The sequence below is a fragment of the Cyprinus carpio genome, chromosome A24 (assembly GCF_018340385.1).
Source record: "Cyprinus carpio isolate SPL01 chromosome A24, ASM1834038v1, whole genome shotgun sequence".
NCBI lineage: Eukaryota > Metazoa > Chordata > Actinopteri > Cypriniformes > Cyprinidae > Cyprinus > Cyprinus carpio.
Genome location: NC_056595.1, coordinates 1,924,284 through 1,951,341, shown reverse-complemented (window position 1 = coordinate 1,951,341; position 27,058 = coordinate 1,924,284). Strand labels below are relative to the sequence as shown.

Sequence of the window (27,058 nt, the reverse complement as noted above, 5' to 3'; positions counted from 1 at the left end):
CGTTCCAGCTCTGGAGACCCAATGACAAGCAGCCGAAAGCAGAGAAGACATCCTTACTTGAAAAGGTCTTTCTCTGACTGTTAAAAGGTTAAAAGACCTTCAGAATCATAAAGCTACACGTCTGTATTGCTCCCAAACTCCCCAAAATCCCAACAGAGGTGGGATTTCTGTATGTGGTTGTGTTGTGAGTATCTGCAGTCTTTTTAAAATGATTAAACAAGGTATTTGTGGTTGAATCAGACTACACTGGTCCCGCTGTAGGTTACTGCATGTGGCTCAACACTCAATAGAGACTTAATGTTTTCTTGACATTATGTCTGAGAAAAATGCTTTAAGACTAGTTAAAAAAACAAAAATAAATTAATAAATTATTGTTAAAAAAAAAACATGAATAAATTACTTTTGCTAATATACAACACTGCTATTCTTTTAATCTTTAAAAGCAAAAAAACATTTTATTTTACATTTGAGACATTTATTTTGAGGATCAGGGCTCAGTCACACACACACACACACACACACACACACACACACACACGAAAAAAAAAAGAAAATACATTTCACTCAGAAATTACTAGTACATTTCACACTTAATTACAAAGAATTACATTGAATTAAATTAGGGCTGTCAAATGATTAATCACGATTAATCACATCCAAAATAAAAGTTTTGTTTACATAATATATGTATGTGTACAGGGTATATTTATTATATATATATAAATACACACACATAAATTATATATTAAGAAAATATTTACATGTATATACATTTATATATTTATATTCTTATATTTTATATTATATATAAATATATTTAATATATAAACATAACATATTCTTCTTAAATATATACATGCATGTGTGTGTATTTATATATACATAATAAATATACACAGTATACACACATATATTATGTAAACAAAACTTTTATTTTGGATGTGATTAATCGTGATTAATCATTTGACAGCCCTAAATTAAATGTGACATTTTGAAGCCTAAAATAGTATTTTCATGTTAAACGTACTACAATAATCTTTCTTTTATTTACAACTTTGAAAAATAATTTTATACAGTGTACAACAAACCCATTAAGTGATAGAAAGCTATAATATCACTTTTGCATTATCAGTAAGAATTTGTTGCAAATGGCTGCGGGTGTGTTAAGAGGTCTAAATTGGAGTGCTGACCAATTAAAAGCATTCAAGGATGAAACTGCTGAATGTATACAAATATGCAGAAACGAGGCAAAAAATGAATGCTAAGTAAACACACAGACTACAGCTCGACTGCAGCGGCCAGAAATCTCACTTGTGATCGTCTCAAGTGTTTCCCGCAATGTCAAGCAGAACATTCATAATCACAAAATCACAGCAAAATAACTTCTGTCATAACAGCTGAAAGCAGACGCATGATGGCAGCTACCTTCACCCAGCCAGGTATCCAGGTGAGCGTGTCCTCCCTCTTCCCCCTCGCGGTCCGGCCGGGCGACATCCGTCCACGCTCAGCTCGCCCCGGGTGATAATTCAGAATCAGAGCCCTCGCTAACGGAGAACGTCCATAAAGACGAGTCAGCCTCGCTTTGCCATCCATCAGCGTGTCCGCGGCTCTTCTTTGCTATCCGCCCAAAAACCCATCCGCTGTACCTGATCCCAGGCTTTTCCGCCCCTGCTTCCATCGAGGTTATTTTTAAACAGCTCGCCCGAGAAAGGGCACTGGTGTTGAGATCAAGTTTTCTGGCTCTCAGCATTTCTGGAGACCACGCCAGCACAAAGGCAGTGGGGCTGCGGAAACTCAATCTCTGGCTTTGGCTTAGTGCTAACAAAGGGTTATTTAGGGGTGCTTATGCTGAAAGTCGTGATCAGTAACAGCTGATCTTCAAACGAGATCACATCATCGATCCGTCCACACGGTCACAGAGGTGTTTGGGCAAATACAAAGAGCTTATTGCCTAACGCTTGTCTTTTGTACTTGGGTGGAGTGACCTTTAATCCATTCAACATCTTAATCTAATTTATGAATGCCGAGAGAAGGCAAACCATTTTGTGACCAGAACGCAAGATAAGAGCATCAAAAGCATTTATTATTGTCCAATAATATCAATATTCATATTGATATCAATGAAAAACCCTGCATTTTATCCAAATGTGAACAAGTGATATTTCTCAGCTTTTTTCTACCAAATACACAGTCTATGTTCACAGCTTCCTAACTTTTTAAGCCAATTAGTGGAGCTATAAATGCCATGTGGGGAAATGAGGAAAAATAGGTGCAAAGTCTATTTCATGCTTTTAATAGCTCTCTGAAACATAATTAGGCACTGGTGAAACATCTACAATGGTATACTGAAATATGCTGATTTGCAAAAAAACATTTAAGACGATTTAGTTAGAATTTACCTTCAGGAGCGAACCCCTCCCAACGGATCTGACTCATAAAACTTACTAATCTAATTTTAAGAGCTTGATTCAGCCATATTTCATGATAATGCACTAAATGCAAACTGACATATCACTAACATCTTTAGCCAACCATAAAACAGATACATATTTAGGACCATCAGTCCAGACCCTGTTTGTGACCTCTTCCCTCTGTAGGAGTATTTCAGCATCACAACCTCGTCTGGAGCCAGTTCATCATCACTGTGACATCAGACACGCTGGAGGGGTTTGTTTAATGCTGAGTTTACATGAGGTCAGCCTCTTCCCTGACCCCACGTGACCTTGTGTGTCACAACCACAAACACCAACACCAAGGGTGTGTGTGTGTGTGTGAGTGTGTGTTTACTCACATTGGCAGAGGGGTTTCGCACCGTCACACTCGGCGTCGTGGCTCTAAGTGCTCCACTCAAACCATGATAATATTTGAAGCAAACCTTGGTCTCAGCTGCACGAGAGAGAGAAACAGAGGAACAGAACGACATGAAGGTCAAGACACTGTTGACTTACACGCTGATCCACGACTGAGGAGGAAACACTCATTCTCTCAAACTCAGTGCAGAAATCAGAAGCTGAGTTGGTGTTGTTATATTAATTACATAATCACACCAGTTACCCAATATTACAATTACAAAATAACATAAAATTGATGAATAAATACATTTTCTTCAGTAAAGGTGTGTAGAGCACACAATGAGAGAGTGGCTGTTAAGGTGCTGCTATATGACATAACTGATAAGATATTCAGAGTGATTTTGGTCTTCAACAAGTAACACACTTTTTTTGTGAGAAATGGAGAAGGATGCATTTGATCGACATTTATAAAGACATTTATAATTATAATGGCCATATAACAGTTTAACAGATATTCACATAGAAAACAACTGTTTAAAATTGAAATAATATTTCACAATTTTACTGTATTTTCGATCAAATAAATGCATCTTTGGTGAGCAGAAGAGAGTTTTGAACGCTTGTGTAGCATTATTATATTTATATACCATGGTATTTCAATGGTACTCCAAAATGCTTCAAAGAACATCATGGTATAAAAATGGTACATGTCCAAAAAATCCAAGCAACTATTGAAAAGTTTGGATGAATATCATACTCAGATCGGAGCAATGAAAGCTGACAGCTTGCTAAAGTCAATATCAAAGTGAACAGAATTTCATGACACGTTTCCTAGGGTGCGTTTCATATTTCAATTTCATTTCTCAAAGCACCCTGCTAGTGCGTGTGGCATATGCTGGCAAAACACAATGCATTAGATATGCTACATCTGCTATTGTCATGTACAGTATGAAGACTCCAGCGGAGCGATGAGATGTGTGTGTGTGTGTGTGTGTGTGAGTGAGTGTGTGTGTGTGTGTGTGTGTGTGTGTGTGTGTGAGTGAGGTGAGTGTGTGTGTGTGTGTGTGTGTGTGTGTGTTGAGTGTGAGTGAGTGAGTGAGTGTGTGTGTGTGTGTGTGTGTGAGTGAGGTGAGTGTGTGTGTGTGTGTGTGTGTGTGTGTGTGTGTGGTGTGTGTGTGTGTGTGTGTGTGTGTGTGTGTGTGTGTGTGTGTGTGAGAGTGTGTGTAAGATTTTCTTTTTGTGTGTGTGTGTGTGTGTGTGTGTGTGTGTGTGTGTGAGTGAGTGAGTGTGTGTGTGTGCGTGCGTGTGAGTGTGTGTGTGTGTGTGTGTGTGTGTGAGTGAGTGTGTGTGTGTGAGAGTGTGTGAGAGTGTGAGTGTGTGTGTTTGGAGTGTGTGTGTGTGTGTGTGTGTGTGTGTGTGTGTGTGTGTGAGTGAGTGAGTGAGTGTGTGTGTGTGTGTGTGTGAGAGAGAGTGTGTGAGAGTGTGAGTGTGTGTGTTTGGAGTGTGTGTGTGTGTGTGTGTAGGTGTGTGTGTGTGCATTATATGGCAAAATATCAAAGCAAATGTCATTTTTTTAAAGATGGCACAAAAATCCATTAATTTAAAAACTGTACCGAAATAATCACAGTTCTTTGCTATTAACTGTACAATTAATAGTAATAATAGTATTTATTTAATGCCATTTTCTTAACCAAGTGCTATCAAGGTTAGTATCAGTGATACCCATGATGATATTGATTCTTCTGTTAGATAAAAGTGGCAATTAGAGCTAATCAACATTACATTTAATGTATCTCATAAAACCTGTTTAGCATTTAATAGGCCTAAACTGTAGAGGAGGAAGACAGCTCTAGTTTGGATCTTTATTTGTGGTACAAGCTGCAAAAATCATCAAAATTAAACAAACAACTGCAAACAAACCGTTCATTTCTTTGGGCTTCATTTATAAAACGCAACCAGAACAAAATGAGTTATACAGCACATAAATAGTTTAACTAAAATTCACCTCGTCCACCAGAGATGAATCAGATTAGATTCACCATGTTAGATGCTCTGAATTTACCAAGTGTATGATGTGTTATGTAAATTTGATTGATTTATATAATAATTGTGTCTTTCATCTGTTTCATTCAGACTTCATATAAATACTAGATTCATCACACTTTTTTTTAGGAATTCAATTCTAACGTTTTAAATGAACAGTATGTCTCTAGCGCATCTCATTTTATGCCACAGCTGCGCGGGAAAAAACACATGAGACGGAGGAGACCGTCATGGAGGAAATAAAGGCAGATGGCGAGGAGCTTCAAAAGCTGAACATCTGAATCTGGCGGGTCTGAGATATGAAAAGAGATGCATGGAATGAGAAAACAGATTTATATAATCACACCAGCCAGCACGAAGGAGTCGAGGTGGAAGATTCCCTGATCAAAGATGAAGACAGAAATGAAAATGTGCAGACGGTGAGAAATATCCTCGCACAGAAACTTCAGAGAATAAGCCGACTGCAGAAATACAGCGACGGTGTGAATCCTGAAGATGATGAAGTCCTTCGGACTCCCGACTGCATCAGTGGCTGTTGTGAAATTGGACTTGATTGCTTTTTTGGCAACATCAGCCATTTGCAGAGGAATATGTCAAAGCCAAACCCTGAGGCGACTTTATAAAAGTGCAGTAATGGAAGAAAGAGACAAAACGTCAGGATGAAACAGATAGAGGGATACTGACCCTCCATGAAGTACAAGCTGGCATCGATTCTCCACACGATCTGGCCTTTGTGAGAGCCGCTCACTCCACGACTCTTATAGTCCAGAAAGTTTTCTGACAGAACCTCGTCTGTAAAAGACCAAGAAAGAGATGATAGTACATTACAGCCAAAGCTAGTTAGTTGTTTTCTCCTGTTCTGCATCCATTTCAAGAGCAAATATATTACAAACGTTGTTATAAAATTATTTTATTATGTCATTACATTGTTAGAAGAATGAGGGGGAAAAAAGCATTATATATATATATATATATATATATATAATGCTATGTCCTCTGTTATTAAGAAAATTAAAAGGACACTATCAGTTTTTAGGTTGCAGGCTATTTATTTGAAGAAAACTTTGCATAAACATATTCTCAACTACGTTATATAATGTGTGTTAACATGGCCATAACTGGGTATTCCCATTTTATACATTGAATAATTTGCTTATTAATGTGTTGTTGAGGCAACATGTAATGAAAAAAGAAGTGCAATAATATTAAAACAATATTAATATTATTAATAATATAATAAAACAATTAATATAAATTAAAAAATATAAAACAGTAATATTGTGATTATTACAATTTAAAATAACTGTTTTAATATATTTTAAAATGTAAATGTTACTATGATGCTGAGTTGCTTCTAAATTCTCAATAAAAGTGTTATTTCTGAATAAATTCTGAATAAAAGTGTTAACTGATTATTTTTTATTAAATCATACTTAACCCCAAACTTTTGTAATATATAATTGTTTCCAAAATATGAAGCAGCGCAACTGTTTTCAACATTGATAATAATCAGAAATGTTTCTTGAGCAGCAAATCATCATATTAGAATGATTTCTGAAGATCATGTGACACTGAAGACTGGAGTAATGATGCTGAAAATACAGCTGCGCATCACAGAAATAAATTACACTTTAACAGATACTCACATAGAAAACAGCTGTTCTAAATTCTAACAATTTTTCATATTTTCTACTGTATTTTTGATCAAATAAATGCAGCCTTGGTGAGCAGCAGAGACTTAATTCAAAAACATTTAAAAATATTATTTATTAATACTGGCGTTACATTGGGAATTGATCAGCCAATCAAAACCCTGGATCTAATACTGGCCAGTGAGAAACCCATATCTGTTGACTATTAATCAATCAAACGACATCTTCTCACCGATGAGGTACATGCCGATCCAGTCTCCGGCGTCCACTTCCTCTCTGATGTCCCAGCAGATGACCATGTCTTCTGATTGGCCGATGCAGTAGAGGGAGGTGCTGGCGGTCAGTGTGGAGCGGCTCTGTAAGGACACCAGATCCGTGTCGCTGGTGGATCGAGCCGAGCTGAAGCGTGTCTCGCTCTTACACCGCCGCCGGCTCTGGGAGCTCCGTGACGGCGAGGCCATGGCCGCCAGACCCAGAAACCTGCTCTGGTACAGGTTCTGCAGAAGAGTGACGTCACACACTTCACACACAGTCAAATGCATTCTCACTATCTGAAAATGAAGTGAAGCGGTCTAACAATGTTACAATTCGTTCAGTTTCTTCTTGTGCTGCTGTATATTTGATTTGGAACTCACATTTTAAAAACTTGACACGAATTCAGAGGCAATTTCACTGCACGGAGACCATGTCTTAGTGTTTCAAAAGCAGTCAAACTACTTTAACATTGTGTTTCATCTTGGAATTCCAAATGGATTATCGCCACAAGTGAAAATCACTCCCGGCATTCCTTCTCTTCAGTATAACATCCGCTCATTAGAGCATCCCTGCTCGTCACTAGAGTAACGTAAACAGACACTGGCTTCTGTCCTGATCTCTGCTTGTTGTTTGGATCACATCTTTCAAACTGGAAAAATTGCCCGATTTCCACATTATTGGTCACTCTGTCCCATAGAGGGTTAAAAACATCTAGTTGAGTTTCATATAACTTATAAAAAATTACATTTTGAAGATAATGTAAAAACATAAATTGCCATGATTTACTGATCATATAATTTTTATAATAACTCAATCTCCATATTTTTATAGCTTAATTTCTATAATAAAACAGAAGTATACACAAAGTGTGAAGCACAAATTAAACATTTTAAACACTGGCACTACAAATATTTATTAATTTACATTGGAAAATGTCACTACAAATATTTATCCAAGGTCTAAACCCATTGTGAAATTAAATGTAATTTCAATGCATTTTAACCAAAGTTTAAAGATGCAATAACATTAAAATTTCAACAAAATTTTGGCAGCATCTGCGTGAGAAAATCTATCAAAATTCCCAATCTCGTGGATTCCTATTGAAATGACTGGATCTTGACTGTGAAAATTCACCTGAGAATGAAATGTGACCACACCTTTACTCACAAATAAACCAGTTTTCCTGCTATTATCGTAATAAACGGGCAAAACTGAGCTATTCAGAAGCAAACTGCATGATTATTCCGGTAAACATCATATATCTAATGCTGTCCAAGCTATTCAAAATAATAAGTGGCCCTAAAATGTGTTATTGATATTTGCGTTGTTTGTGGACATGTAACACAGATCTATGAGTGTTAGTCAGGAAATATGGTGCTTTCCAGAAGATGGAAGAGAAAAGTTCATGCAGAGAGCTGTGAATGGAGAGGAAAATGCAACGCCCAAATCAATTAGCATTTCATTATTACTTTTTAACTGGAATGTAAATGAATGTGGCTCTATTATGATGTGTACGGTTTATTATCCAGTCAGGGTATAAATAAATCCACCAAGAAGCTTTAACATCTCATCATTTGTTTACACTGGGTCTCTGCAGGTTTTGTGAAGTTAAATGTAACTTTTTAAGACATTTTTTTTAAAAGATCAATTAAGGAACATCAGGAATAAATTGGTACACAATACATCTAAAAGGTATGTACAATAAATATGAATGAGCTCAATTACTTTTCATTAATTTTGCTTAATAAATAAATAACATTTACTGTTCCTTCTGTTCACACTGCTAAAAAAGTGCTGTATTTTTGTCTTGTTTTCCAGAGTAAATATCTGAGGATTCTTAAATCAAGATACATTCACCTGAGAAACAAACTGACATAAGAAGTCGTTTTAGGAGAAATTGATCAAAATGAAGTGAATTCATGATTAAAACAAGAACAAATATCTGTCAATTGGCTCAAAAATCAAGTTAATTCAAAGCTCAGACAGATATCTGTTTAACTCTATTAAACTCTATTATTAATTATATTTAGATATTTGTATTGGAAAGCAAAACAAAAATACTGGGGAAGAGATTCATTTTTAGCAATGCATGCAGCATTTAATGCCATGACTTAAACGATTTAAGACTTTCTGCTCTTTAAGACCTTTTTAGGCCTTAATTTGTTTAAGACTTTCTAATTCCTGCAGAAAGCCTGTTTACGGTTTTATACTCAAGGTCATCAACCATGAGAAAGATCACACACTCTTGACTTCTACAGACAAGCCCAACATCACTCTGATCTGATGAGTTTTGATGGTCCACGTCAGTCTGTTTGTTATTTTCTGTAACTGCAGGCTGAGATCAGCTCATATTCACTAGATTCCCCGCTATGAATAAAATAATTCAGCATTATCAGGAAGGTGTGATGAAATACTACAAACCTGTCAACATATCTCTGAACGCCTGCCAAGAGCTCTCACACACAGACCTTAAAATAGTAAAGCCTCTGGGAGCTGCTCCACGGTAAACGCAGATAGAAAGTGTCAGAGAAAGCAAGAAGACTTAAAAACAAGCCCCAAATGGCACAACACTCATCTCCTCTGAGGCGCTTTCAAAGCTTCCCCTTCCCTGCTGGAAAGAACAGTGCCTTCTTTACCCTCATAACACACCCGGAAGAGATACATAATAATAATAATAATAATAAACCTTTGCTAATTCTTTAAGACCCTCAAAATAAAATCTTTTTTTTTTATTTTTTATAATATATAACCATTTAAAAAAAGTTTGGAGTCCCATTAGGTGTCAAAAATACTTTTTGTAAAATTATCTATGAAGCAATATTAGTGTGAACAAACTTATATATTTAAAAATATATTTAGCCTTTTCCTAATATCTCACACACTTCTGGGACTGAATTTTGTTGATAAACATGAATTTGTGCGCTTAATGAGAAACCACTGCATTCTGAAAAATTCATCACTTTTTTCATCTGAAAGTGCATTCAAGTAAAATTCATTTATTTGGTTTGATGTTTCAGAGTAATATTTATGTTGTTTTATTAGAAATAAATATGTAGGTTTCATAAATTTGGTATGTTTTTGAGCAATCATGATTTATAAATTCAAATGAATTTAGTTAAATTCCATTAATTCTAATGTACAGCTCTGGACAAATTAAGAGAATACTTGAACCTTCTCAGTTTCTCTGGATTTACTGGATTTACCAAGTATGGGTTTGAGTAAAATGGGAATATTTGTTTTATTCTATAAAGGTCTGATAACTTTTCTTCCAAATTTCAAATATAAATATTGTTATTTAGAGGTCTTTTTTGTTGTTGTTGCAGAAAATGACAGCTGGCAAAAATAACAAATGTTTTAATTTGTTGTGAGTGAAAATCTGAGTTATTCCACCAAATATTGGTGGAATATTTCTTAACTCTTCCGAAGTTAAAATATTGTTATTGTGTTGTCTAAAAATGAATGTAAACATGACTGAAAACATGGCGTCTTTTTAGTTATTCTGACCGATTGTCATTACATGCTCTTAATGACAACATCTTTATTTAAAAATTGGAAGAAATGTCATCAGTAGTTTACAGAATAAAACAAAAACTACGTTTTACTCAAACGCATAACTAAAAACTCATATATATATAATATAATATATATATATATATATATATATATATTGACATTTTTCACATTTACTGATTAATGAGAAGTTGTTGGATAAAATATGGTTTTAGTTGAAAAATATTAAGTTATGAGAGTTTTATAAAGTAACGATTCTTCAGGTCAAAACTGACCCGGAATGTAAAAATCGTATACAGATTTTCAGTGCATTATGAGGATGAACTTAACTTGAGTCGCTAAGGCTGATTTTGTAAGAATAAACCTGAGTCAGCATAATATATATATGATATATATATTATATATATATATATATATATATATATATATATATATAGATGGTCCTTCTCAAAAAATTAGCATATTGTGAAAAAGTTCATTAATTTTCCATAATGTAATGATAAAAATTAAACTTTCATATATTTTAGATTCATTGCACACCAACTGAAATATTTCAGGTCTTTTTATTTTTTTTTAATTAACTGATGATTTTTGCATCAGCTCATGAAAACCCAAAATTCCTATCTCAAAAGATTAGCATATCAGAAAAGTTCTCTAACAGCTATTAACCTAATCATCTGAATCAACAATTAACTCTAGCAAAAGATTCCTGAGGCTTTTAAAACTCCCAGCCTGGTTCATTACTCAAAAACCGCAATCATGGGTAAGACGTGCCGACTGACTGCTGTCCAGAAGATCATTTGTAACCCTCAAGCGAGAGGGTAAGACACAGAAAGACATTTCTGAATGAATAGGCTGTTCCCAGAGTGCTGTATCAAGGCACCTCAGTGGGAAGTCTGTTGGTAAGGAAAAAGTGTGGCAAAAAAAAAAAAGAAAGGTGACCGGGACCCTGAGGAAGATTGTGGATATTCCAGACCCTACCTGCGGAAGCAGTGGAACTGAGTCTGGATCTCCAGAGCCACCGGGGCACAGGCGTGGGCTTTTGAAAACCAGAAACAGCGGCAGAAGCGCCTGACCCTGGGCTACAGAGAAGCAGCACTGGACTGTTGCTCATTGGTCCAAAGTATATATATATTTTTTTCGGATGAAAGCAAATTTTGCCTGTCATTCGGAAATCAAGGTGCCAGAGTCTGGAGGAAGACTGGGGAGAAGGAAATGCCAAAATGCCTGAGGTCCAGTGTCAAGTACCCACAAGGATGGTCTGTCCATGTCAGCTTCTGCAGTTTCCACTGTGTTTTAAAGGGCAAAATGCATGCTAGCTTATCAGTCCACTTCATGCTTCCATCTGCTGAAAAGCTTTATGGAGTGAAGATTTCGTTTTTCAGCACGACCTGGCACCTCTCACAGAAAAAACCACTGGTAAATGGTTTACTGACCATGGTATTACTGTGCTCAATTGGCCTGCCAACTCTCCTGACCTGAACCCCATAGAGAATCTGTGGGATATTGTGTAGAGAAAGTTGAGAGACGCAGTCACAACAGCTGGATGAGCTTAATGAAGAAGAATGCACTGGGCCTCCATAACACCTCAGCAGTGCCACAGGTGATTGCCTCCATGGCCACGCCGCATTGAAGCATTTCTTCCTGCTGCAAAAGGATTCCCGACCAAGTATTGAAAGCTGAACAATAATTATTTGAAGGTTGAACTTTTTTTGTATTAAAAAAACACTTTCTTTTATTGGTCGGATGAAATATGCGAATTTTTTTGAGATAGGAATTTTGGGTTTTCATGAGCTGTATGCCAAAATCATCAGTATTAAAACAATAAAAGACCTGAAATATTTCAGTTGGTGTGCAATGAATCTAAAATATATGAAAGTTTAATTTTTATCATTACATTATGGAAAATAATGAACTTTTTCACAATATGCCAATTTTTTGAGAAGGACCTGTATATATATATAATCTCAATCCATCCACATAGAAATGATTCATTAAAGTTAGGACTTATCGACAAGGTGTCTGTCAGCAGTTTAACATTTACTAAACAAAATCCATGATGTTACAGTCCATAGGTTCAGATAAAAGCTTTAGAGTAAGAGTTTTGGTGGTCAAGATGAGTAAATGGCGATGAAGATGATGGTGGTCGTGATGAAGGAGGAGTCACAAGCTGAACGAATGAAGAAGAGCACTGACCTTCACACTACACAGGTGTAGCAGCATTATGATTCACGACTCAAAGCACATCAAATCCTGAGGAGAAGGTCAGGAGTTACTGAAATGGCATAAAACAAACCCTTTGAGCACCAATCAGACTGACAACTGACCACTCAGTGCTGCTACAGAGATAAAACTTCAGCTCAACATTAAATATTGTAATAACATATTTTACAGTGGTATTAATGTCAAATGCAAGAATGCAATCAAAACCAAAGCTGCATCGTAAAACAAGAAAGTACATTAGAGTCAGAAACAAACAGTGAGAATACATCACAAATATAACAATAAACACCCAAAGCCGCTCCTTTTTCTCGTGCCCTTTTGTACATCATGCAAAAGTTACCTGTTTATCAGGATTTACACTACCGTTCAAAAGTTTGCGTTCAGTAAGATTTGTTAATGTTTCTGAAAGAAGTCACCAAGGCTGCATTTATCTGATCAAAAATACAGCAAATGTGAAATATTATTAGAATTTAAATGAACTGTTTTCTATGTGAATCTCTGTTAAACTGTAATTTATTTCTGTGATGCGCAGCTGTATTTTCAGCATCATTTCTCCAGTCTTCAGTGTCACATGATCTTCAGAAATCATAATAATATGATGATTTGTTTGAAAACAGCATTTATTTGTAACATCATATTACATTATGTAAATGCATGTATATGCAACCTTGCTTAATAAAATCATTCATGTATTTAAAAATAAATAAATAAATTTGACCGGTAGTGTATCTGCACACAAACAGTAATTTTCATGAAACACAAGCAGAGCTTTAAAACATTAATTTGTTCTGGTGTTTTATGATAATTTAGTTTTTTATGATTATTTTATGACCATATGTGATGCATTTTGAACATTCATTCCTGAATTTATATTTAACTTTATGCAACCCACCTGTAAGGCAATGAAGTTAAACGACAGCCACATCACACATTTGAAATGAAAAAATGGCATCAAATAGATTTCGATATTGTGTGAAACAGGACAAATGCTCTCAGTGTTAACATTGCATATCCTGCATAGCTAACAAAACATTCTCTACATGACTGAAATGAATTACGTCCCATCTGAGATTCACAGCTGATGTATTTCTAAGCTGTAATGTTGTGGACGGGTCGCTTTCATCAGCATTGATCTTTCTGATAAAACACTCATAGCAGCAAGAAAGAGACTATTAGATGCCAGCAGCTGTAAGCACAAACATGTGATAATGGAGAAAACAAGTAATATTATTATTTACGGTAACACTTTAATATAGAGTACACTTCTCACTACAACATATTATTAACAACAGCATTAACATAATCAGGCATTGCTAAACGATTCAATCTTTTCTGTGATGTTTTGTGGTATTACACTGGGGGGAAAAAAACAGGTGTAGAAACCATTTTCACTCAGAAATGTATAGTATTTAACAATTAATTACAAAGAAACAAGTGTAGTGTAATTTTTTTTTTTTTTTTTTTTTTACCCTGTTTGAATATCAACATGTTCTGCCCAGTGAATTATTAAAAAAGTAGTGATGTGGTCACCACATGGTGTAATTAATTAAGCTGACCCTCACACCGCTGTCACTCTCCACATTCACTGACAGGAGGACTAATCGACAAGAAAGTGCTCATTTTCACCACAAACAGAGCTCATTCTTATACCCTTAAATATATTGGATTTCTTTAAAAGCCAACTTTAACCAGCAAGTATGTGTTTAATACTATATGTGCAAGGTCCCGCAGGTTAGTAATTAACTTAATGGACTGCAGTGCTGTTCCCTGAGCTGAGCATGAGCTGCTTTTATCCATTATCCCCATCTACTGTAACATTAATATTTCTTGAAGCGGTTGAACTGTTCCTGTGTTCTCTGATGGTCCTATTTCAAGCCAAAATCACAAGAAAATGATAAGTAATTGCAACATTTATGGTTATGGATATTAAGCATATTCAGCACAATTTCAGAGAAGTGTCCAAAAGTTTGAGCTTGCACGTCTCAGTGATTTCTCATCACTGTAACACAAAGTATAAAATGATAATTATACAAGATATTTCATTTTAATAAATATAATGAGATTTATTTATTTTTCAGTTAATTTGGGAATAAATATGTAAATAATCCAACAAAAAAAAAAAAAAAAAAAAAATCCAAAAAAAACTACATCATCATCAAAAAAAATTAATTATTTTTCTTCTTCTTCTTCTTCTTCTTTTATTTAGGAAATTATTTAAAGAAACAAAGTAAAAATAAATAAACAATAGTAATAAAAGAGTAAATCAACATAATAAAGTTTTTTTATCAAACAATTTTTGGCTATGAAAACATTTTTCGTTTTTTTATTTATTATTCACTTTAAAAAATACTTAACCTTTTTTTCTTTTTTTGTTTACTTGATCTGATTTATTTTTTTAATTATTTTTTTTTTAATTATTTTTTTTTTAATTACTGTAACTGGTGCATCATATGTACTCAGATTCATTCAGTCATGTAAAGTATTTTAATTTTACTGAGCCAGTTTTGGAACAGAAAGCACATTTTAGATTTGCAGATACATTTTTTTTTCATAACATTAAAGTTTTAAAAAAATTAAGAGATTTAAAAAATTAATTCTTTTACAAACAGTCTTGGGTTCTGAAACACATTCATTCTTGTATCTTCATCTAGGCAGTCTGAATATAAAGTTTCATGCAAAACCAGAGACAATCTGCTAGGGATTTGACAACAAAGATTCACAGAGGACAAGAGAAAGACAATGAAGATATTATTATGCTAAGTATATCTACACAAGCCTCCGGTGACCTCTGCATCCGTGAGAATAAGCAAGACTAAAGACAAAAAAAGGCTTTTGTGGGTATGTGATTTTTCTCAGTCATCTGTACAACTGCAGATCAACTGAACATGAATGAAAACACAGGGGCGATTCACCAGAGACCAAAGGATCTCCTCATGATAAAAAAAGAACTGTGACCTTAATACTCTACACTATTTTATTTCCATCAAGCAACAACAGAATCTCTGTGTCTCTGGAATCCTGTGTATGTGGGCTATTATAGCAGTTATTAACAGCAATAAGAGAGCTGTGAAATCAAACAGGGTCATGATGACGAGAGGTATGTTGGGAGAGCCCTGAGCGCAGGAGCGCGTAGTGAAGCGTGACAACAGCATATATAGGTCAGCTCCACTCATAAGAAGAGCTTATGAAGTTATCATACGCTCCCTCTGGCACGCTGTGCATTTCCCATTAGCAGCCATCATGAGCTTTCAGAAAAGACAAAGTATTTTCATTAGTTCAGAGTTCGCTGTGGCTTTCTGTTGAGAATGTAGAGTCATGCAGCTAACATTAATGATAGTATCTGCAATTTTATCGATATACTGATATACATACATTCTATACACACACACACACACACACACACACACACACACACACACACACACACACACACACATATATATATATATATATATATATATATTATACCAGTGAGTAAATTTTAGGAGCATGTTCTCTAGTAAATTTAAAACACAATGTCAGTATGTTCTCTAAAGCTAAACCTAAATATAAATATATATATACACAAAATGATTTTTTTTCCAGTGCAAATGTTTAAAGATTCTTAAATCAAGATATACTGAGGAGCGAAATTATAATACATAAGAGGGCTAGAATTCTGTGAAATTGATCAAAATTAAGTGAGTTTATGATTAAAAAAATGAACAAATCTAACAATGAGATCAGAAAAAATCAACTTTATTCAGTGGGAAATCATTTCATAGCTCATTGACAGATAACTGTTCTTGTTTTAAACATAAACTTCATTTTGTTCAATTTTAAAACAAGACTTCATATCTTCATTTAGCAAGCAAGTGTATTGATTTAAGGATGTTTCGATAATTGAACTGGAAAACAAGACAAACATACTAAAGAAGATATTATTATTATTATTATTATTATTATTATTATTATTTTGCAGATGTTTTAAGGCCTTAATTTGAAGAAAGAAGGACAAATTGAGACTTTTTAAGACACACACACACACACACACATCTTTTTAGAAGCCAAGAATTTAAGGTATATGTTTAAGAATTAAACATATATTTACAAAAACAAACACACACAAAAAAATAGAGCATATATATTTGTATATGTGTGCTATACTTTGAGGATGACAAAAATATGAATAATAATATTAATAATAATAATAATAATAATATACAAATAAATATCCTTCATTTATTATTACATCACAAACATATAATATTTTTTTTTTTTTTGGTGATTGCAATGTTTTCTTTAGGCTGTGGTTTAGTCTTTAATAACAAGCTATCTATAAAAAGTCTGTGGTGCCCATTTAGATAGTTAGGTAAATGTGTGTGTGTTTAGATGTGAAAATGCATTTACTAAGCCACGACCGTCCCAGAGTGCCCAGGGTTTAACACTAGCCCGCGTCTCGGGCCTGTTTGATGAACCTCATGAGTAACCCTGACCATCAGTCCTAACCTCACATCCAATACACGCCAAACCCACTGCCGCATGAATCTCATAAAGCCTTCTCATAATCAACAGTGTGGCATCAGATCCATAGTGAATCAATAAAGCACATTTTCTATTTTGACTGAAAGGCATCATTCTGGTCCGGCACACAGCTAATAATGATGAAGTCCTAACGTTATATTACAGTTCACGCCATACAGATTAATTCAAAACACCCTCTTTATTAACATTAGGCCTGATTATTGAAATCCAGCACATCTGAAGTGCTTGTGATATATTACAAAAGCGTTTATGATTGGGTTATTCTTGGTCATGATTGTGTATGCATCATCAAATTACACAAAACTGAGTGCTTGGCATTTGAATCTTTATGTTAAAGCTGTACTGTCATCACAACTGCACAATGCTAAATGTATTTTAAATGATAAATCAGTATTAACACTTATCTAATAAGCACTGCCATATCTGATAGTTACAAATAAAAAGTACAGTCTATATTATTCAGATGAGTATCCTGTTGTCTTGTGGAGGTGTGTAAACAGCATCATGCTCAGCTGCATGTCAGCATCACTCTGTCATGCGCTTCGTGATTGGAGGGAATAGCTCAATGACACCAGAAACAGAGAGAGAGAGAGAGAGAGAGAGAGAGAGAGAGAGAGAGAGAGAGAGAGAGAGAGAGAGAGATCCCACTAGCACCAGTCGCACGGGGTAATTAATTGCCATTGGAATTAAACACATACAGAAGAAACACAATCGAGATTGATCAAGCGGCATCTCTAAACGACTGATTGGTTTCTGCAGAGCGCTAACTGGCTCTTCAATAGCACACATCCATACACGGACAACAAAGCGCGAGCTCAAACACACCTACCTGGGACTGCACGAGCTGTCTGTGAATCATACTCCAGCTCCAGCAGCGATCCTAAAAGCCAAACGCGATAATCCCGAGCAGAGAGATTCGGTGAAATCCATTTCGAGCAGCAGAACGCAGAGCGCCACTCTCTCCCGCTTCAGCACCGCGGACAGCAGCCAATCACCAGCCGGCATTTCTTCAGCCTCCTGCCTGACTCCTCCCATACAACATCATGATGAAACAAGATCATCTGTGCCTGGAAGTCCTGAAAAAACGAATTTTCTTTCCCAAAGCGAGTAAATGTATACCCAGATTGGCAGTAATAATATTATTATTATTATAAAATACATTCACTAACATCTGTTAGAATTTATAATGTACTGTTCGTTAATATTTCATGTTATCAATTGACTTTTGTAGTAGTAATATTAATTAATTAACTAATTAACTAACTAACTAATTTCATTTATCAAAAACCCAATTTTGAAATCCAATTCTGTTCCTGCACGGATCTCCTCCTGTTGCAAAAACTACACATTGTTTAAAATTGTAACATTTTCTGCATCATGACAGCAAGAAAAAAAAAAAAGAATGATCTTATTCAGATATGCAGCGTTGTCCGCTTTAAAAAAAGCTACTGTTATTGTATTGTTAAAAAAAAGATTACAATCAGATTACAATCCAACACTTGGCCCCTGCAGAGTGACAGTCGGGTTTAGACCACTGTTATTATGCTTTAATTTAATAGATCGTGAGAACGTAAGAACGAAAGACAGCCTAGTGTGCTATTTATTTATTCAATTAGTTGTACAAACAGAAAAGCAGAAAATAGAAAAGGGACATTATGCATCATGTATTAATATTACAGACATTTCTAATAATCCCAAATCAACATAATTAAAATTCCTTCATATTAATACAGTTCATGGCCAAATGTATTTATTTATTTATTAATTTTGTTTTACATATATTTTGTAAGGAGACCGGGTATGGTCGTAACATGGGGGGAGGTGTAACAACACTAATGATATAATTTCTTGTGACTGTAATGAAATCTTGGAGCAGCAGCAGCGATGAGAATCTTCAGATGAAAGATGAAAAATTAAATAAAACAAACAATTCAGAGACAATGTCATGTAATATCTAAAATGTGAAGAAAACAGAGCTGCCAGTCTAAGTGCAAAAAAGTGCAACATAGACCTCTAGTGGCCATAAAACACAGGCATGCATTATGACAGAATCACAGGTGTAATATAATAATCAAAATTTCTTATCAAGTGGATGATAAATGACACATTGACTGCATTCATACTTCATTCATACTGTACAGCTTAAAGCACTTTTACAGCACTATTACCGCCTCATGCTGTCAGATTCATCTTTTTTGCTGTTTCTATATAGAAGAGTTGTTTTTTGCTTCTACTGTATGAACCGTTCCTGTTTGCACGTACTTGGTTATACAAAAGCTAAACTCACTGTAAAGTTAAAAATCCTGAATCGCATTAACCTGAGAAACTGCAGCTTGAGAAACAACATGCCATTACAAGCCATTTCTGCTCCTTGGAAAGGAAAGAAAACAAGTGTGAAATATTAACCACACTCTATGCCCAGTACTACCTTTAGAAGATAGCTTCATTTTATGAATAGCCTACCTCTGTGAAAGTGATGCACATTTTTAAAGTCACAGTTCACAACTTGTGTTGAGAATGCAAACGTTTTTTAGCAATGTTTAAATCTTAAAGGGATGGCTCACCCCTAAAACTTAAATTCAGTCATCAAATTTTAACCTCCTTGACAGTAGAAACTTGGGAGAGGTTTTCAATTCATAACCAACATAGAGTTTGTTAGCACATAGCACACACACACACACACACACACACACACACACACACACACACACACATATATATATATATATATATATATATATATATATATATGTATGTATGTATGTATCTATGTGTATATATATATATATATATATATATAGTACTTATGGTTCTGCAGTTAGACCTACTCGAGCTCGTGCGCGCTCCCTGCTCCGCGCCTCCGCCTAAAGGTTTTGATCGGAGTAATCAATGTGAGAGAATCAACGAGCAGAGAGGCAAAACTACAAACCTGTTCAGGACTTCAAGTGCAGGTCAATTTCATCTGTAACTAGACTACTATAGTTTTGTATTACTTAGTTAAGCAGGGCCTGAATTTCAGCGCGGGATTGCGCATAACATTTCTGCAGGTTTCGCTTTTATAAACGGCGAAATTCCTGGAAACACTGTAGCATATACAGTAGATTGAATCCAAACAGATTATAAGGGCAGTTCCGTTATTTTAAAACGTTCTGTGAGATGTAATTTCACAAACAGTGAGTGATTCAGCAATAGTTACAGCGCGCCCCCTCCTGTTTTCTGAAACCATGTGACCCTGAGGTGGTCGGACATAATGAAAGCAAAAGTACAGTGACAGTGAAAGTATTTGGGAAAAACTTGGGGGATTTCTCATGCATGTGGGCTATAAAAGCATCCATGGCTTCTTCCGTTCCATCAGACCATTATCAGACCTGAACAAAAGCATCTGACATTTCGACAGGCTAAGACAACTACAGGTACAGTACTTTGTTTTGCCGTGTTATGAGAGCAGTTAAGTTAAAGTGCAGCTTTAAACAGAATTGATTATATATATATTTGTTATATAAGCTACCTTGCTGTTGTAGTTTTGAGAGTTTTAATCTGCAACCCTCATATTTTATAACGCAATGCAGCAGCTGTCTACAAACTTACAAAGTAGCTACAAAACGAAGATAATAAATAGTTTGTTATGCTTCAACTGTTAATCTGTCCTCAATCTTAGCATAAGCTCCACTCTTCACTGCAATGGTAAACCAGTTTAATTGAAACTAGTGTTAATTTTGACAGCTATTTTTAATTTAGTCTTAGTCCTGTGTCAAATGTAACTTTTACTTTTTTATCATATTAAGTCATCTTGTCCTGTTTTAGATTGTCAAGTTTTATGTCTGAGCATTTTAGTCTAACGTACACATTTTCGTCTTACTGTATAATGGTTAAATTGAAAATAATAATAATGATTATATATATATATATATATATATATATATATATATATATATACACTGTATATATATAAATATATATATATACACTGTATACTGTATAGTAGTCAACATTTGAAGTGGATCAAAAAAGTTAATCAAAGTTGTCCTAAGACAAGAACACATTTTGTTCTAGGTTTTAGGACAACTTTCATGAAAGGTTTTGATCCACTTCAAATGTTGATATATGTGTATATATATATATATATATATATATATATATATATAAATTTGCTCAATTTTAATGGATGCAAATCTGGTCTAACATACACATCCAAAGAAATTTATAAATGTTTCAATTGTGTCTATGTATAAAATATAATGAAAGGTGTAAAATAAATATAACACTATAACACTAAGCTATATTATGTAGAATATTATATGGACTATTGCTCAAAGCATTAGTTTATGTACACTCATGTTTCTGTGTATGAGACTATGAGAAAAGACAGTGCTCAGTGGATGAACATGAAAAAAATAATGAGGACACTATAGACTTGTGACATTACCTCATACCTGTCAACCCTCCCATTTTTCCCGGGATTCTTCCGTGTTTTACCATTCTGTCCCGCTATCATCTCGTTTAAATATTTTCCCGTATTTATCCCATATTTTTAATCTTTCTCTGTGTATTTTATATGTTTGCTAAATTCGCCTCCAGTAAAACTCCTGTAATTTGATTGTCCCAAACTTCATTATATGAATAATCAGGTCAAGCTGCTTTGTGACTGGGGAAACCACTATATTTCGGCCGTTCCGAAGGCGCCACCTGCTGGCAGAGGATGAATTTGCATTTTTCAATAAGCCCTTCTGCTCTTTTTTTTTTTTTTTTAACCAAAGCCAAAATCGACCCTTATTTTTATGCATAAAACATGCAGTTGTAAATGCGAACTGGTTGATCAACAAGAAGATAATGAATTATAAAAATCTAAAGATATAGCCTACACTAAAATATATTTATATGTTACATAAGGGATAATGTACATCCAGCTGGTTGTGTCCAGAGGTGCAAAAAAAAAAATATTTATCTGTTAAACTTAAAATTGTCTTTTCTGTTCTGTTTCTTTTTCAAAACTACCTCATGGCATTTGTTGCTGTATCAGTACAGAAGCATATGTTTCGATACACATTTATCAGCAAGGAGCACAGCCCTATCTAAAGCCGTGTTCCATGTGGTCCTTTTATACTTTAAGCACCTGCCACTCCAAAGGTCTCTTCACGGCCCTGATTTGCATGTTTTAATAAGTCTTGTCAGTTTAAACATTCAAAAAAAATTTTAAGCGTTTAAGCAAGAAGACACGAAAGAGAACTGGATGCGAGAAATTTATAATACCTTTATTTAACAATGGAGACTTACAACCTAGAGGAAATTTCTTTATCGGAGACACAAACTGTCCACAGTTCTACACAGTTCACATTGCAATGCTTCATCACTAATAACCAGGGGTACATTAGAGAGCAAGACTTTTCTTGTCAGGTTAACAAGTGGAAAAATCTTAACGAAACTGTCGTTAAGAACTATACCACTTTCTACAATGTCATTGAATTTTTCAACTTTATCCAAGAACAATACAACAGCACCATTCATCCTAGACGCTGATCGGATGCTATCGTGACCAACCACCTCTCCTACCACTAGACCAACTTCCTCAACTGGGCACTCAACCCCGACAAACACTTTAAAGTCCATGCCAGTCCAGTCCATGACAGTATAAATAATATTAAACATTTTTAAGTCCATTCATTATTTGTAGCGTGCCAGCCACCCAATAATCACAAAAAGACTGTTTTGTTACTTTTAATATAACACAAAATCATAGCCTTTAAATTTTGTCAATTTTATCACAAAATACAAACAATAAATGTGTTTTTCAACTCTTTAATGTGTCGTGGGACCACTGAATTTGCCTCAGTTCATGCGGCATGTGAAGGTAGTCGGTAGTCGTGGCCTTGTAACCAGAAGGCCGTGGGTTCGAGTCTTTGGTCCAGCAGTAATTGTAGGTGTGGGGAGTGAATGTACAGCACTCTCTTCCTCCCTCAATACCACAACTGAGGTGAGACCCTTGAGGAAACCCCCAACTGCTCCCCGGCCGCCACGGCAATATGCTTCCCACTGCTCCAGGTGTGTGTTAACGGGGTGTGTGTTCACTATTGTGTGTGTGGACTTGGATGAGTTAAATGCAGAACACAAATTCAGAGTATGGGTCAACATACTTGGCCACACTTCACTCACTCACTTTTCTTGCACAAAATAAACATGAATGAATATCAGAAGACATGTTGAAAAAAATCACAACAACTTGATAAAACGAATTTCTAATATAGGCTAATCAATCAATCAGTGTTTCGAAAAGTGTCTATAAAAAAGCTTGTGTATAGTCATAACAGTCGTAACATAACATTTACCCCAGAAACACCAACAACTTTGCCAACATTGTTTTATTATTTTCATAAATCAGTCAGTTAACTGCCACAGCCTTTTTTTTTTCACATGAATTAACTTTTTTTCAGGCAGTACAACTAATGTTGTTTTTGGCGGCCTGTTTTAATTTTAGTTTTAGTCTAGTCTTTGTGTGATGCTGTCATTTTAGTTTTTATCAGTCTTAGTCACGTTCATACTCTTTTTAGTCTAGTCTAGTTTTAGTCGACGAAAACTGATGACTTTTTAGTATTGCCATTCTATTTAACTCAGTCAATATAATAAAAGTACCTAGTATAGACAAAACCAACATTTTCTTTTAGCCAAACCCATTTCAAACAAGGTTATTCGCCATGATTCCAGTTCGAAGCGAACATATATTTTCTATTCAAAGTGCATTGAAGTGTGCGAGACGTGAATTTAAATAGTATTTATTTACAGAGATATATGATGTCACACTTGTCCGTGTGTGAAGATGTTGCACATCGCAAATCCGTGAATGAAGTTCCGAAGTGAGGTAACATTAAACTTCAACAGATTTCCCCTGCTCAGGGAGTAGGAAGCAATGAACACTGTTTAGGGACAATGTCAATGGGAACACAGTTCATGCACGGAGCTGATGCAACACAATGCGTAAAAAAACAGTATAAGTCATTATAATCCATAATTATGTCCCCACAGGATGCAACAAATGGCTCGTTTGTAATAGGTTTTATTGTTTTTGTCTTGTTGCGCCAGTGTTCTGACCAGGACACGGATCACGGATCACATTTCTGTCACACGCTTGAGGCATTCGGCCAATCACAAAGCACTGGATAGCTAGCCAATCAGAGCACACCTTGCTTTTCAGACCGATAAGCTTTATAAAAAAACGACGCAATTCATAATTCGATCCATAAACCGCATAAACACATTTCATTACACCAAAAACAACATGATATCCTAAAAAAACAAAAATAACAAAAACATTTCATTAAAAAAAATACTCAAAATAATGACCTTTTTAGAAACATCATATGACCCCTTTAAGAGATTTTTCTTTATCTCAAGGTTAAATATCTTTGAATTTGTTTTGAGTTGTGAATTCAAATTAAATAAAAATGGTAATACTTGCAATTACTCCCAAAACTTTGTTACAGAAGTCAGCAGCACTGTTTTTTCAAGGAAACACAATTCTTATTTTTGTGTTTCGTTTATGACAGCTGAATTCAGACAGTTCCACTTATCGGAGTAAGTTTAATCTAGTCTGTATTCACAAAGTATTGCTTTTATTAAATGTGAATGATGGTCTATTATTGATATGATGTTGTTGTGTTTTTCTCTTTGTTATCTTCAAACTTGCAGCGTTATGGATTTGCAGTCTATGGAGAGTGTTGTTGGGTCTCTAAATGATGGAATTGTCTCTATCTGTAACATCTTCAAGTCTCTCTTGGATGCACAAGTTGATCCCACCACTGGCATGTGCAGTAATTATGAACAAATCAGGGAGCATATTATCCAAGCTGACCATTTCCTGGAAAAATCAGAGACAATGATTAAGGAAAAACTAAAAAATTTAGATGAATGCATGGAGCGACTTATTCAAGAAAAAGGAAATGCTGAGCAGCAGAACAAAGAAAAACGCAATGCAATGGATAAATTACACAATGAGAAGAACTCTGCTGAAGAATCATTAAAGAATTCTAAAGCAGCTTTGGAACAGGCTGAAAAAATGATAGCATTGACAAAAGATGAACTACAAAGACAGCAAGCTAGACATAACACTGGCACAGGTGTAACAATTGGAGGGGCGGTAGTGGCTGCAATACCAATTATCGGATGGATTCCTGGTGAGTAATCCTCTCTGATCCACTACTACTTTTTATCATCATCTTAACAATTACAACTAACCAATATTTGTGGCTGATAAGATTTCTTGCTTTCCACTAGGTATAATAATGATGTCTGTGGGAGCTAGTGAAATTGTTAAGGCTTCAAACGCTATCAGGGAAGCTGAAAATGAGCTAAAAATACAGGAGTCCGAGGTGAATGAGAAGAGCATGAAGGTGTCTGATTACCAATCCAAGATCGCTACCATACAGAATGAGACTGAAGAGACAGTTAAGTTGCTAAATAAATTGGAGAAGGAGACTGAAGAGTTGAAGCAGCATCTACAGTTCACAGCTGATATTCAGGAAACGGTCAGGAGAGCTGTGACCCTTCTGACTGTTCTTAATGGAAGAGTCACTGTATTGGAGAAACAAACTCAGAGCTTCATCCTCTGGGAGCCTGTGATAAATGCCATGGAAGATGTGATAAAGGCAGCAGAAAATGTTGCAGGGAATCAGCTCCTTTATAGTCAGGGTTTACCAGGCTTCATAAATACTTTGAGGGAAAATATTGGAGGAATACGTGCTTTATGCAACTCTCCCAATAATTCTGAACATGACTGCTATTACTAATCATCATCTAATTAATACATAGAAACCACTTTACATATGCAAGAGGGGCAAGAAACAAATAATGACATTAAAAATACAAAACATGAGATATTTCATATTAAAGCATGGCATAACAACAAACAATCCGAAAAGTGTTATAGTTAATCAACTTTTGTTATATATAAAATTGCAACAAGTAATTAGTACTTTTAATAATTAACAAATGATGATTATGATTTATGCATTTTGACAAGTTTAGTTAATATGACAGTAAGTAGATTTCTTTGATAAGATATGCTCTTTTTCATATTTACAGTAGTATTGTTACTAGTAAAACATTATTTATAACACCAATATTATTATATAATATATAACAATAATTATTTATCTCTACTACTAATAATAAATAACATCACCACCACCATGACATAACAAGAATAATGAACAAGTTAATGATAATTTCAAGTAAATATTTATTTTCAATACATGCATTAGAAGTACATTACTTCAAAATGTATTTAAAGAGACCAGCAGACAGAGACGGATATTATTGTTTTAACACAGAACAATTCATGTGTAAAACTTCAAAATGATGCTTCAAAAGGCAGTTACAAGTCAATTACTATAAACTTGCCTCCCTATAAATAGACTTTAGAGTTTAAAACAATAAAGTGTTTCTTTGAATGCTTTTTAACCATGCCATTGTTACTATTAATTCATTTAAAACAGCATATTGTACTGTACAAGGTACATTAAATCTATTAGTAATAAGAATAACAATGCAGAGCAAAATGCTAATTAACAACAAACTTGAAAAAGACTGCAATGCCTCTTTTGGTTTGAATCATCATTTAGGAAAAAAAAAAACACTAATAAATTACCTGTATAACATTCAGTATGTTTGCAAAGCAATGTATGCATATAAAATGCACCGGTTTGCTAATAACACATTATTTTAACATTAGTTTTATGTACCCTATACTTGTATACCTATAATATATTTGCTAAACTAAGCAGAAACATTTTGAGAAAAACTAATCCATTAAATATTCAAATATGTCAAAAACCTATATAATAAAATATGTGTCAAAAACCTACTTTTGTGAACTAGTCCTAGGTTTTTTACCCGATCAAAATTAAACCAGTGCAGAAATAGGGTAAACATACCTATTAAGCTCACCAAAATCTACATTGAGACATGTTCACTGCACAAGATATTGGTTTCAGTACAATAAGTTGTTAAAATAAAATAATATCTCTCACACAAAATTATTTAATTTTATTTTAAATGACAAAAGCATTC

At 34.8% G+C, this 27,058-nt stretch overlaps 2 protein-coding genes across 9 annotated transcripts in view; one reads left to right on the top strand and one right to left on the bottom strand.

Moving 5' to 3' along the window:
* LOC109060371 (E3 ubiquitin-protein ligase HECW1) overlaps window positions 1–17,996 on the bottom strand; it is a 65,878-nt gene extending 47,882 nt beyond the window's left edge. For 2 of the 6 annotated variants that reach the window (XM_042714019.1, XM_042714024.1), the window contains exons 1-5: window positions 17,829–17,967; window positions 12,449–12,527; window positions 6,720–6,984; window positions 5,520–5,627; window positions 2,792–2,886 (exon numbers count right to left, since the gene is read on the bottom strand). In XM_042714019.1, the coding sequence (XP_042569953.1) occupies window positions 2,792–2,886; window positions 5,520–5,627; window positions 6,720–6,984; window positions 12,449–12,475 (495 nt within the window). In that variant the 5' untranslated portion in view covers window positions 12,476–12,527; window positions 17,829–17,967. Of the gene's footprint in view, window positions 1–1,425; window positions 2,764–2,791; window positions 2,887–5,519; window positions 5,628–6,719; window positions 6,985–12,448; window positions 12,528–17,828 lie in introns of those variants that run through there. The other 4 variants (XM_042714018.1, XM_042714022.1, XM_042714020.1 and 1 more) reach the window with 3 other exon arrangements.
* Window positions 17,997–19,914: 1,918 nt separating this feature from the next.
* On the top strand, window positions 19,915–26,852 carry LOC109083996. 3 transcript variants are annotated; one of them, XM_019098722.2, is made up of 4 exons: window positions 19,915–20,412; window positions 24,475–24,565; window positions 24,680–25,164; window positions 25,265–26,852. In XM_019098722.2, the coding sequence occupies exons 2-4, from the start codon at window positions 24,531–24,533 to the stop codon at window positions 25,774–25,776; spliced, it is 1,032 nt and encodes a 343-aa protein (XP_018954267.2). In that variant the 5' UTR covers window positions 19,915–20,412; window positions 24,475–24,530; the 3' UTR covers window positions 25,777–26,852. The 3 variants fall into 3 exon arrangements, with proteins under 3 accessions (XP_018954267.2, XP_018954266.2, XP_018954264.2); XM_019098721.2 differs by having other exon boundaries at window positions 19,923–20,412; window positions 24,538–24,565; XM_019098719.2 differs by lacking the exon at window positions 24,475–24,565 and having other exon boundaries at window positions 19,923–20,412.
* Window positions 26,853–27,058: the final 206 nt, after the last annotated feature.